General features: G+C 41.7%; 1 protein-coding gene across 3 annotated transcripts in view; it reads right to left on the bottom strand.

The window, feature by feature from the left end:
* TTF1 (transcription termination factor 1) overlaps positions 1-14,713 on the bottom strand; it is a 90,339-nt gene that overhangs the window by 11,328 nt on the left and 64,298 nt on the right. For all 3 annotated transcript variants that reach the window (XM_077477767.1, XM_077477757.1, XM_077477748.1), the window contains 3 exons: positions 13,986-14,075; positions 10,326-10,388; positions 2,462-2,547 (listed from right to left, as the gene is read on the bottom strand). In XM_077477767.1, the coding sequence (XP_077333893.1) occupies positions 2,462-2,547; positions 10,326-10,388; positions 13,986-14,075 (239 nt within the window). The remainder of the gene's footprint in view (positions 1-2,461; positions 2,548-10,325; positions 10,389-13,985; positions 14,076-14,713) is intronic.

Below are 14,713 nucleotides of genomic sequence, written 5' to 3'. Positions count from 1 at the left end.
TTTTTTGTACCTCTTCCATTTTATGTAGAATTGTCTGTGTTTACATATGCTGATAAGTCAGTATACCAGCAATTAAGCTAGAAGGCCATTCTGGCCACAGGAGTGTACAGCCAGTACTCTGTAAATATGTCTTATCAATCATTTGTTTTTCACAGTGAAAAGTCGTTTTGTAATGAAAAAAGCTGCTCAGCTATTATTTTCTCCACAATGGAGTTTTTGCCTCTTTGGCCAGGACTACCTCCACCTAAGCGTGTGGAGGTTCCAGGTTAAAGGTGATAGCAGGTATGGTTAGTGATCAAAATATTGATCAAAAGAGAGGAGACTGTAATGGAAATTTGTAGGTTCTGTATATAATTGTATTCTATTTTATATGTATTGCACGATGCCCTCACTGTGCACACGGCACTAACAATGTTTTCAGTACATGTTTTGCATTCTTTCAAGTCCTGATTAGAATTAGCCTGCCTATGTAATGCCCCTTTTTACCATAAACGTACAATTGTAATATTAATGTGATACCTACGTAATCATGTGTATAAAAGCCTTCAAATGCGTCATAATAAAGGAGAACGGTTATTTGGAAAGATGCTGAGCGTATCTTTTGTGTCTGTTCCCTACTGCAGTAGTTATTAATTTGGAACCACTAATCAATATGAGGATAGGAGTTGCCTATCATCAAAATATCCATTTCAATATATATATATATATATATATATATATATATATACATATATACATATACATATATATACACAAAATTATATTATATTATATATTATACACACACACACACACACACACATATATATATATATACATAGCTCGGAAACTGCCCCAAAAGATGAGTTTTCTAATGTCCTGCAAGCGCACCACCCGAGTGTGAAAGCACTTGGGCTTTCACACTGGGGCTGCAGGTGAGGCAGTTTTCAGGTGCCATTTGTAGCACTAAAATGCCTGAAAACTGCCTAAGTGTAAAACGGGTCAAGACAAACCCTTGGTAGTCAAAGGGTTCAAAGAGGATGCACAGCCATTTTGGATTTGTCAGATATGCACATAAATGAAATTGGCTTAGTCACGTGAGTTTCAGAGCCTTTTCCCAATTATAACTCCCTTGAGTACCAGAGCATTTTCTTCCATTATAACCCTCTCGAATCTCAGAGACTTTTCCTACCTATAACCCTTGAGTCCCAAAACATTTACCTCCCTATAACCCCCTTGAATCCCAGAGCCTTTTCCTGACTATAAACCCCTCAAGTCCCAAAGCATTTTCCTCTCTACGTTTGAATTCCAGAACCTTTTTTCCCTATAAACCCATTGAGTCCCAGAGCCTTTTTCATCCCTATATAACCCCACTGATTCCCAAAGCACAAAAAAAAAAAATTTGGAGAATAATACTTGGCTTTTACTTTCTTTGACAGTTTGGGAGTAGGCAGTTACATTTAAAAAAACACAATATAAAATTGACAAGGGACACCAACATAGTTGTATCTTTGATCTTAAAAACTATAGGATAATGGTGTTATGGTAACTTGCCCAATTAAAAAAAAATTTAATAAAAAAAAGCATAATAATTTTGATATCACTAGAAAAAAAAAGCATTTGAAAATGTGTTTGCAGTAACTCCTTCAGTATCACCAGCAAAGAAGCTTCATTATTATCCCATTAAAGAAGAAGAAGAGAATTGTGCGCTGCATTTCGAGATTTCATAATTTGCCACGTCGCGAATGTTAAGTCTCCATTACGAACACTAGTTTACAAGACCAACTGCTTTTGGTTCATCCTTGCTTCCGAGCGTGTTTGTACTTTGGACTTTTGACCGACAGACTTGTGTACACACGCTCGGAAAATCTGACAACAGACATTTGTCCATGGAAAATTTGAAAAACTGCTATGCAACATTTGTTAGTGGAAAATCCGACAATTGTCCAATGGAGCATACATACGGTCGGATTTTCCAGCAACTGCCTGTCATCACACATTGAAAAAATAAAATAAAAAAAAGTAATAAAGAAAAATATATATATTTAAAAGCGCCCCATCCCCCTTATGCTTGTGTGCAGAAGCGACCGCAAATTTAAACAGTGTTCAAACAAATGAGGCATCAACATGATCGTTAGATGGAGAGCAATAATTATAGCGCTAGAACTCCTCTAGCTCTAAACTGGTAACCTGTAGACATTTTTAAAGCACTGTAGTTTGTCCCCATTCCACGGGTGTGTGCAATTTCAAAGCATAACATGGGAGGGGGGCTGTGTAATGTCAAGGGGTCAAGAAGAGTGGGGACTGGGTAATGTAAAGGGGGCCAGACTATGATCTTCATCTATTAGCAGGTGAATGCCTCCCTCCATGCATTCATATACATTGAATATTAAGTGCAAAAAGGGTTGCTGACTCCTGCTTTAGGAAGGCATATGAGACCGACCATGTGCAAGCAAATGTATACTCAGTGAAAATGGGGTACCTTTAAAATTCAGACTCTGCCAGTCAGGAACATGCCGGGCCTTCAGCTTGTAAACCTTTTGCTGCAAGATGCCTGGAGGAATATTTCTGAAACAGTAAACAACTTTAATGAGTAAGTGGAAAAATCAATACATCAATTGAATTTAAACTTGTCAATATCCTAAAATGGAACTAAAGAAGCATATGTTCGCTTTCCCCGCAAAGTGACATACACAAGCTTCCTTGCTACATCTTTGTCTGGTCTTTTTCTGGGTTTGGTATAATTGTCCATCTTGCTTGGCTAGCCTGAGATGACATTACTCCCGTGCATATACACAATAGTGAATTCATCCCAGCACATAGAACACAAGAAGCTGTCTTTTCTGCAATGAAAGCTTTTCTGCCTGTAAAAGTTTTTGCTTGAAGTTTTACTTTACATTCACTGAAGAGTTTACAGCATAACAATACAGACACCTGTTGGTACCTCCACATAGTTTTAAAGCCTTATTCCAGCCAAAAATCTTTAATTTAATTCTCCTTTAAGAGGACTTAAAGCAATTATAAAGTCTTGCTTTAAAAAAAATAAAAAAAATAAAAATAAATAATTATACTTACCTGCCCTGTTGCAGTGATTTTGCACAGAGCAGCCTGGATCCTCCTCTTTTCGGGTCTCTCTTTGCTGCTCCTGGCCTCTGCCTCCAGACGAGTGCCCCCATAGACCAGCAGCTTGCTATGGGGGCACCCCAGCCGAGTCAGAGCACCATATATCCAATCAGACAAGGGGCCCCGACCCGGCCACCTCTTTTCCCCCATTAGCTAACTGATTTTGAATGATGGCCATGGGAGCCAATGGCGCTGCCCCAGCCAATCAAGAGGAGAGTCCCGGACGGCGGAGGGAACCGTGGACAATGCTGGATAAAGAAGGGGCTCAGGGTAATTATTAGGGGGTGCTGGGGGGCCTGCTACACACAAAAGTTTTTTTTTATCTTAATGCATTAAGATAAATAATATTTTGCCTTAACAACTCCTTTAAGAGGCTACAACATAAAGAAGACAGCTACTGATACCTTCACATACCTTTAAAGCCCAAACCTTGACAAAAATCTTATTTGTTTTTCGATAGTGGTTAGTGTGCAAGAGGTTACAACATACAAAACGCAACATTTGCCATTCAGGCCAACTTTTCCACCTTTTTGCAACTCTGGCTCCTGTACCAAAATTGTAGAAGTTTGCTCAGAGTTATACAGGTTTCAGACTTTGGAGAGGGAAATGTAAGAATTCAGGTATTTTGTCAAGTTTACTTTAAAGCGTTATTAAACCCAAAAACAAAAATTGATAATATATATATATATATATATATTACATTTTTTTTTAAACAAATAAAAAATACAAAAGACGGGACTTGTACTCCGATGTAATCCTTTTTACTGATACTTTAGAAAAATGTACAAATCTACAAGAAAGCCACTGTAAAGTTGCAAGCAACACCGCTCTTCATTAGGCTCATCTGGCTGTGTGTAACGTGCTATACTACCTTTATCCCAAACAAATGGTGTACCCACAGACATGCAACCCATATTATCCAATCAATTACAACCAAAGTTAACTTAACCCCATACAACTACATGAAAAACAAATCAAGAAAACGTGATCAACGAAAGTCTAACTATAAGTTAACAGAGAATAGGAGAGGCATTATATATATATATCTCCCGTATAGAACATTATTATATCTCAAACTGTGAACACCTAACATCCCACTCCTAAGTCACTGTCGGCAATAAGATGTAAATAATTTTCAATATTGCTACATCAAGACATATGATCATCTTCAAAGAAATTTCCCCATTTCAAATCCCGTGTCATTTCCATGTCGTTAACTTTGGTTGTAATTGATTGGATAATTGGGTTGCATGTCTGTGGGGCACACCCTTTGTTTGGGATAAAGGTACGAGTTTTAGTATAGCATGTTACACAGAGCCAGATAAGCTTGATGAAGAGCGGTGTCGCTCGCAGCGGTACAGTGGTTTGCTTGTAGATTTGTACATTTTTATAAAGCATCAGTAAAAAGGATTACATTGAATACGAGTCCAGTCTTGTCTTCAATCTATTATCGGAGGAGGATTGGGAGTCGGTAAACCATTATTTGAATATACACACACATGCACACTAGGGATGCAGCAAAATTTCGGCCGACGAAACATATCGCCCGAAAATGCCCTTTTTGGCATCCGCCCCCGCCCCTGGTGCTGCCCATCATGGGGGTGTCCTATAGCGCAGGAGAGCCACCTCCACCGCCTGTTTGATCACAGCGCCAGGAACATCACAGCTTTAATTTCAATAGCCCTGTGTTCCCGGCCGCGCCGTCACACACAGCCCCTCCCCCTTGTCCGGGCACTTTGATAGACAGATCACCCGCAGGATTGGACGGATGATCTGTCTATCAAAGTGCTCGGAGGGGGAGGGGCTGTGTGTTACGGCGCGGCCGGGAACACACAGCTATTGAAATGAAAGCTGTGATGTTCCCGGCGCTGTGATCAAACAGGCGGCAGAGGTGGCTCTCTTCCCTTCACAGGCTGGCTGCAATGGGGGACACCTCCTGTACCACGTCCCCAGTCTCTGACCATCTCCTGTACCACGTCCCCAGTCTCTGACCATCTCCTGTACCACGTCCCCAGTCTCTGACCATCTCCTGTACCACGTCTCCAGTCTCTGACCATCTCCTATTTAAATTTTTTTTTTTTTTAAATATGTTTAGGTATTGGTGCTGTTTCGGTATCGGTTTTCGGCCTAGTGTATTTTTCATTTTCGGTATCGGTTTCAGCACCAAAAAAACCATTCGGTGCACCCCTAATACACACACATATACACATAAATACACACACACACACACACACACACACACACACACACACAGATAGATAGATGGCGATATCAAACATACACACAAAACTTAAGCTGCCATCCCTTCTAAGAATTAGTAAGCTGCAATATAATAAAAACATTTTCGCTTTTGGGTTTACTACCACTTTAAAGAAAACTTTCCTGAGAGAAAAAGTCTGCTAATGCTAGTAGCATGGGTATTCATCAATAGGGATGAGCACAGGCATGTTTGCATGGACCACGCCAGAAAGTCGGCACAGCGCTGCGCTAATCACAGGCAGTGAGACATTGCCCCGATGTGCTGCTGCAGAGATTGGGAAATGTCTCACTGCCTGCGATTAGCGCAGCGCTGCGCCGACTTCCTGGCGGGCTCAGCACGTGGTCAATGCAAACACGCCTGAGCTCATCCCCATTCATCAATATTTCAGTATCTTAGAAATATGTAATTCTAAGTCAGTAAGCTGTATTGTGCATATACACTCTCAAACAGGGGAGTAGATGAGCAAAAATTATGTTTTTCTCACTTAAATTATTTTTTTGTATAAGTAAGGGAAAAAAGCATGCAGAAACACTTGCTGGCAAAGCTTTCAACTCACAAATAGGCACTTGTTAAAAGGCTAAAGTCCACTTAAAAAAATAAATAAAAATGAACTGGAAAAAAATAGGTGTTTTGACTTGAGCAAGCTTGAACACCTTCAGGGACCTTTAGAAGCAACAAGGCATACCACATCCATATAAATGGAGGGTAATCTCCTCAGGATGTTTCTAAGCAAGAACAAGGTCTTGGTTAAATTGAAAGGAAGAAAATCATCATGGGAAGAAGAGACTGGTATCAAAGGCAAACACCTTCCAAACCATTGAGGATTTCCTTTATTCTAGCCCCAAACCTGTGCCCCACCATGCCAGGGCAAACCAGATTCTGCTGGTCAAGCATATGGGGCAACCCCGAGACTCTTGCTCCATGCCACCAGAAAAATGAGTTGCAACATTCAAGAGTGAAATCGGGCATATGGAACTGCCATGAAGGAGGAGAACATCAGGCCAAGGATTGGCATGCAAAAATGGAGGGAGGGTGGGTTGGCTCCCAGAATGCATGAGTGAACATGGGAGAGGAGAAAAACCTTTGATAAGCCCATATCTAAATTCAGGCCCAGTTACTCCAAGTGATGAGATGGCTCTAAGACTGATTCCTGGAGCTTTAGGATCCACCTGAATCAATGCAGATTCTGCATGGTTCATTGCACATTGACCGAAATGCCTATATTGACTGACTGTTCCCTCAGAAAAAGGTCATCCAGCGATCCCACAATGGGAATGCCCTGAGAGCAAAGCAAAGTGAGAACAAGAGCTGGCTCCATGGTGAAGACCTGAAGTGCAGTGCACATATCAAAAGGGGAAGACAACATATTGGTAATGTTGCATGCCCACAGCAAAAGCAGGTAGTGCCAAGATGATATGTGTACAGAGGCCAGAATGTCTTCTGGACAGAGGGAAACAATGAATGACCCAGCAGTTCCAATATTGAACTCTTGAACCTGAAGGTGTTCAGAAACTTTAGATACAGTATGAGGTAGATACCCCCTTTTGCTTTGAGAACGGTGAACAGGTTTAAATAGAAACCTTAAACATCTAAATTTTCCTGGACATTGGCTTGAGAAAGAAGCTGTGTCAGAGTAACATGAAGGTCCGCCAAAGTTTGTGGGGACATTTTTGACAACCCCTGGGATACACTTTTATGGATACAAATGGCTGAATTGTCTGGGGACAAGATGGAAGCAAAAAGGTAAACACATTTAGGGCCTCCAGGTCCTTGCCTTGGACCTGGAGGCCTAAAAGAAAATAAATTAACTTTTTTTCAGCCTCGGGAGTAGATGATTCCAAGTAGAGATTTTTGTTTTCATTTTCTGGGGCAAAATGAAGACAGGCCACAGACTCTTAATGAAATTCCTGCACTGACGATCCACAAATCAATGTTTGAGCCAAAAAAAAAAAAAAACTTCAGATAAGCACAGAAAAGAGGACCCAAATATTTGGATTATAATATCCACTAACTATTGTGTAGATAAGAGTAGGGTCACAGGCATAAGCTCCAGTTGCCAAAGGACAGAAGGATCCATCAGGATAGATCCAGGATCATGGGAAATAATTTTGGACTGGACAGCTAAAGTCTGGTAGATGGACATGGTTTAAATGGCAGATTGCTGCAAGGGAGAATGAAGCTTTAGAAAGGCCAATCACTATACAGGCCCAGATGCAATTGTGAACACGCTGGAAAAGTCTTAACAGGTTCAGGGCTCTTAGAGAATCCAAGCTAGTTATTATAGGTGTAGCAGATGCAGGCAGCTCCAAATCTAATCCGACTGACAATAATAACCAATGGCCATTAACCTTATGTGTCATGGTTATGCAATAGAGTGCGTCTGCTTACCTGTCTGCATGTGTTCATTTCTAGAGACCAGCCGAGCTTCACCTGACTGCTTTTATTTCCTTCCTCTGGCATGGCTCCACCCTAGCTCCTATCAGACAACTCTATATTAACCTGTGCACTGCTAGCTTATCCTGCTGATCAACCTTTGTGTATTAGCTTCCTGTTTCCTGCCATGTGCTCTGCTACTGTTTTCCGTTACCGACTTGGCGTGTTTTGACTATCCCCGCTTGCCTGTGACCCTGACCTTTTGGCGTGTACCCGACTATTCTTGTCTGCCTGTGGCCCCGACCTTGGCTTTGTCCCTCACTATCCCTATCCTCCTGTTGCCTACTGTGGGTGTGAGCTGGGGGACCCTGGGGGTTCGCGACCTGGAGCCAGTTGCAGCCAAGTCCATCCTCACCACTCGAGGCTCTGGTGAACACCTGCTGGCTCTTAGACTCCGCGCCCTGGGGAATCTTACGCTCTAACCCCAGTGGGATCTGTCCCCCGTCTGCAGCAGTCAGCCGTAGGGTCCACAACCTTGCGGTGCACCCCTAACCCTACGGTGTGCATCTGTCACCTGGGCTCTAGGTGACCTGACATTATGGTTTGGAGTAATTTTTGCAGACTAAAACTCCTTCGTGTAACCAGTCCTCAAAGCAGAATAAAGTCCAAATCATCCTCATCCTCTGCTTACTGAGCAGAAGCAACCGCAGCTTCAGGGAAAACAAAGATATACTTTAAAAAGAACATATTGGGTTATGCTTGCATCCGGAGGCAGCTATCATTTCCAAAAAGACTCAGGGTCAGAAATCTCCTCCCTGGTAAATGCTCAGGAGTGAGCCACTCCTCAAGGAGGTGAGGAAGACTGCAATGAGGAGGTCACCCTCATCAGGGGACAAATGTTAGGATTGTTGGTGTCAGGCCCATGCGAGCTGCCAGAGGTTCAAAATTGGGAGAGCACACTGGATTGCTTGCCACATGATCTGACATACCACTAATGTGTAAAGTGTAGATCCCATGAAGGGTACTCACAGACCACTACAGGAGCAAGGAGGGTCATGTGGTTGTCTGTGTCAAGCAGTGAACCCCAGAGGAAACGTGCTCATGTTCAATGGTGCTGCTTCCAGGGAAGGTAGGATGGCAGTCAGAAAGCAGGCACAACCCAGAAGTAGTGCACATGAAAAGTGAAGTGGTACAGCCAGTGCCCACACAGGCTGAGAGGGCTTCCGGAGGGTATCATTTAAAATGGGTCACGCAGCCTTAGGCAAAACGGCTACTGGGCACCGTGTGTATGTAATGTGCCCCAGTGTCTGACATTGTAAAGTCGCGGCCACAATTCCAATATTAAGCTTTGTAGGGATGCAACCTGGCAAGGCCTTCATTACTGCAATAGTTGACTGGAATGTGCTCCATGGACCCCCGTTTGTGCACAGGATTAGGGAGGGTGTCCCAACAGGCAGGATCCAGGGGAATATTCTCGATGGCAATATCCCCTAAGGGGTTTTTAGGGAGATGGCTTCCCTAGAGGTGTGGGATCAGTCTTGAATCTGTAGAGCACACTGCTGCTACACGTTGCCTATGTAAGCACCGAATGCAGGGTGTATTATTGCCCAAAGAAAACATTACAGACCAGCCCTTCTTTCTGGCAGGGACCAGGTATGTTTGTCTGGGCAAAGCTGAGTAACAGCTAATTTGAGGCTGCAACAATGAGCCCCGGTGGCTGTGCAGCAACCAAAGAATCTTGATATCAGAAAAAAATATCTTGATAAAATATAAAACAGAAAATAGGAAATGGTTTGCATCTCAGAGAGCAGTGTTCAGTCTCCTGAAGCAGTAGCATAACTCAAAGTACCAAAAATACTCATCCTGTGCCCCCAAAATGTATAAGGAATTTTTTCTACCAGTTAGAGAAAATTATGATTTTTGATTCCTCTGGATCAATTGCAGCATTAGAATTTTTTTTTTCCAAGTTAATGTACAAGGTTTTTTTTTTTAAAAGAGAAGTATGGGGATTTTTTTCCTTTTTTTGGTAATCATACTTGGGTGGATGTAGCATCAGTCCCTCTGCACCTCTGAGACTGAGAACCGAGCAAACACTGACAATCGCTCAGTACTCAGATCTCCCCGAGCAGAGAGCTGGTGACTATCAGTCAGCTCACTGGAGCACTCACTTGAGCGCTGGGCTGTAAAGGGTCCGGGGTGGCTGGCTCAGGCTCTCAGCGGCTTGCTGAGAGACTAAGCCAGGTGTCAGTCCAGGCATGTGGGCAGATTCTGACCATATGGTCGCGATCTTTACCGAGCCTGGACCGGCTCTGTGACGCCAGCTGTCTGCTGAAGACCGCTCACAGGAGTGCAGAATGAACTGCATTACTGTGATCCACAGGAGACGTACAGCCAAACGAGCTGTGGCTGTACTTCTCCTTTAACCCAACTATGTAACTTGTACAGACAGGGGCTTATGCTGCATAGTAAATTAAGTGTTCCAACGACAAGACAAGAGTTTTTCTTGTCTCACATCAATCATATATTTGCCCATAAGTTATGCTTTAAAAATCCTTTCAAAATGAAGAGTACACAACTAGAAGTTACTTACCCAATGGCTTTAGCCATTTCCAGCCAATTCACTTGTCCTTTACGTAGTTCGGCCTCATGCAACCTACAAAGTAATCACAAAAAAAAAAAATAGTGTAAATTTATCCCTACAACTCAAAAAAGTAAAACTCCTAGATGTAATAACACTGTCAATACAGAGCATGCAGAACTATGTGTACTTACCATTTCAATGTACATTTATTAGGGGGAAAAAAGGGGGGGGGGGCCCGAAGAGGAAAAGGTGTCATTGCTGGCCTCCTGAAAAAGCTAGTGTCCAATATTTTGGCATCACAAACAAAGCATGTATCAAATGCAAGTAGGAGGAAGGTCACAATTTGTCAGAAAATCACAAACCATTCCCCCCCCCCCCCCCCCCGCATGTGCCTCGGGGTTTTGTCATGTGCTTACAAAATAAGTGTACACAGGACTACAGACTTTCTCTAGGAATGAATGGAGATCACAGTGTGCACGAATAGGAAGAGGAAAGTTTGACCAGTAGATTTTTTTTTTAAATTGGAGGCTGTGAAGTTCTCAGTGTAACAGACAGACAGGTTTTGGGCTTGGAGGCCATACTGGGAGAAGACAACAGAGTCTAAGACATGTAATAAGAGTGGCATCTCTTTGGGTTTTCTGTCATGCGACACCTTTCCTAGCAAATCGCATACCTCAAAACCATGCCAGGTGGAATGGCTACATCCATATTGGGAAAAAAGGTTAGATCCATCCATTGCAACCCATGCAAGGGACCAGTATTCAAAAGGCTGAGAACTCTTCAATTGCTAAAATTACAGAAATGACGCGGTGTACCTTATGAAAAACTTAAATCAGATTTCCACCCAAAAATGAGACTTGTGCTTTAAGTACGGTTGACCCCCTGACATTCCACATTTGGCATGTCATTTTATTAGGGGAGGAGCAGGTACCCTATTTTTACAGGCACCCAGCTCCCACTTCATCCCTGACGCCAGAAGGAAAATCACTTCTCCCCCCTCCCTCAATGCAATCTTCTGGGACACATCAAAGGTCTCAGAAGATTCGCAGTGTGTGCCTGGCTGTGAAGACATAGTTAGAATGCCAGCATGGTGAGAGGAGCGAAGATTCCTGCAACTGCATCGCTGGGTCGTGGTGCAGGTTAGTGTCTGATTATTAAAAGTCAACAGCTACACTTTTTGAAGCTGCTGACTTTTAAATGGGTGGAACTCCGCTTTAAATCAACACCTTAAAAAAAATTCCCTAGTCAAGAAGCTACATATAAAAAAAGGCATTGTACACCTTCCTAAGTGCACCAATCATGTAGTTTCACTTCATTTTTATTGCCCTGTACAAAACGGCGTATAGAAGAGTAAATCTTCACATTCCCGTATCAGCAGTTTCTGTCTGTGTAGAACCTCGAGATATTTGCCATTGCACTGCACGGGTTAATGCATGACATCTGTCTGTAGTGTGAACAACATGTGAAGAATCTATATATGCCACAATCCCTGGGTCTTTTAATCTAGCACTGGGGGAGGTGAGAGCTATACAACAATCAGATCTGATGCAAACACATGCAGACAGAACATTTACAGACACACAGGGAGCTCACCACACCATGCAGCTGGAAGTTTTTTTTCCAAACACATTAGCGCTGCCACATTTGTGCTGGGACACGGCATGCATTGGATGCTGTGTGACCCAGAACAATAAGTTGTCTTGTCACTCTGGGGCAAGCTAGCTAAAGCAATACATGGACATAGGAAAAATCGATCAGCCATGACACTACAAATTGCAGCCATAAACATGTGAGCCTGTCATTACAAAGAAAGGCACGCAAACAGCACAGGGAATAGAACTACACTAATAACTAGTTAAAGCAACAAAAATATTTGTACAATGCCTTTACGTTCCTAACTAACCCTTTGTTAAGTCCGGCATTTAAACCAAAACATAGCGATTTGGCTTATGGAGTTGTGAGTCCTGTGCACTTTATTTATCGAAGCATCAAAGGAGAAATTTAAAACTTAGGTGCAAGCCCTGCTCCTAGTTATTGGCTGCCTTTTGTTTGAAAGAGGACACACTGAATGACTGGCAACCAAAAATCAGTTGACCCTACCTGCCTTTTGTTTAGAAGGCATAGGGCCTCCATTAGTGTAACAATACAGTGGAGTAGCCCACAGCAACTGATTAATTCATCTTCTACTGATCTAACATTGGCTTCTATGGTCTAGTTAAAGTGGAAGTAAACCCCCCTATCGTTTTCAGTCAAGGAAGCTGCCATCTTGGCCTGTAATAATTAAACTGCTATAATGCTGTACACGTGATCAGTTATGACAGCAGCTATTGGATGGTTTGAAAGTTTGGTTGAGAGCACAACCACTGTGAAAGTTATCATTTCCGGCATGCTGGGAATGTGCTTTTTTTTTAAACTGGGTTTACTCCTGCTTTAATTATACACTGCTATAACACTGCATGTCTTAAGGCGGCTGCCTTTTATTGTATACAATGCTGGTTTATAACTGAATTAATGTACAGCAAGTGCAAAATACTTTATATTAAACAATCCTTTTACACTATCTGGCATCGCTTGCATTTTATGACCAATCTGATCGTGGGGTAGATGGAGCTTGGTTTGAGTATCCTGCTTTTGCCCTGTTTGATCTGAGTACACATCTGTAGCTGATGACCCCCGCAAAGATTGCTACATCAAGCCTGTTTGACCCTTCGCAAAAAAAGGGCCCAGGTGGCGGTGTACGCACAAGGTGGAGGGTTTTTTGGCTTCAACTACCCATCAAGGATTTGTGTTTTTCTACAATTGGACGTTAATATGAGCAATTTCATATTTAGCGCATCATTGTTTTCTATATTCTGTTTATTGTGATTTCACTTTTATGGCACATCTGGAAAATGTATACTGTAATAGTGGTAATTCATTTTTATTTATTTTTTACACGTGCGTTATTGTCTTCCTTTATATAAAAAATAAATAACGTTTGGGGGTTCTTAGTAATTTTCTAGTGAAAAATACAGATTTTTACTTGTAAACAAAACAAAAAAAAAGTGTTAGAAGGTCTTCAAGTAGTTAAAACATTAAAGAGTAACTCAACTTTTGTTGAGTAAAAAAACATTCCTGTTTCCTGATCGCAAAGCATTATAACAACCTTTGTTGCAGATTTCTACCCTTTCTTATTCTAAATAAATCCTTGTACATTTGTCTGTGCCTCTGTGCTTAGTGAGTCTAATGCGAGTGGTTTCATAATTATCAGTCTGCTGTGGCAGCTCCAGAGCACTAATGAGGAAAGCGGTTGGGCTTGCATCTCTTTAGACACGTTCCTATTGGAAAAATCTCACAAAAAATTACATTTTTGTTGCAGGGGATGCCTGAAATCTGACTTGTATCTTAGGCAGACTTCTGGGAAAATTGGTGAGAAAATCACACAAGCAGGAAATTAGGTTTCTGGGGTGTGGACAGTAACCATTCCATGTAGCCAGATTGCATTGCATTTATAGAAAATTACAGTGGCTGCAAATTGTAATAACATTCAATTACAATATGACTTGTTTCGCAATTGTACACACTATATTTTTTTCCTTTTCCATTTTTTTCCTCTGCGAAAGTTGAGTTACTCTTTAAGGCTAAAAACAGTTTTAAATAATGAATACACTTCATTATTGTCATACTTACCATTTGATAATGTCTATATTGGCTTGTAAGCCAAAAAATCGCTCACAAGAGCGAATACCATTGTTCATCCGCACTAGAAGAATATCATTCCTATAATAAAAAGAAGAAGAAAAGAAAAGCACAGCCATGTATTATTTTATAGCCTGTATAATTCCCCAAAAAAATGCAAATCCTCTATAAAGCATTACCCTTTAAAACAGGCACAGTGCAAAGTGAACTAGCTCATGCTCAATCAGCTGATGGATTGCGTAGGTTTATACTACTGCCATCCATTTTTCACTTTGATTATGCAATACAACTTGGATGCAATTTGGTTGTGGTTTGTATAATCTGGAGCCAAAATTTCACTGGAATCGCACAAAAAAAATAGGATTTTTATAACAGCTTACCTGTAAAATCCTTTTCTTTGAAGTACATCATGGGACACGGAGCCAAAGTAGTTACTATGTGGGTTACAGTACACCTTCAGGTAATGGACACTGGCATGCATTAAGACAAAAAGTGCACTCCCTATATAACCCATCCCACTACTGGGAGTTCCTTAGTTTTGTAGCAAAGCAATACATGTGTATACCAAATAAGGGAGGGACCTCTGTGTCCTGTAATGTACTTCAAAAGAAAAGTATTTTACAGGTAAGCTGTTATAAAAATCCTATTTTCTTATCGTACGTCACGGGACACAGAGCCATAATAGTTACTATGTGGGATGTTCCATAGCAATGCCAACT

Source organism: Lithobates pipiens, unplaced genomic scaffold (assembly GCF_037356315.1).
Source record: "Lithobates pipiens isolate NorthernLeopardFrog02 unplaced genomic scaffold, aLitPip1_a1.2 Scaffold_1, whole genome shotgun sequence".
Taxonomy (NCBI): Eukaryota; Metazoa; Chordata; class Amphibia; order Anura; family Ranidae; genus Lithobates; species Lithobates pipiens.
This window is presented reverse-complemented; position numbering and strand designations above follow the sequence as displayed.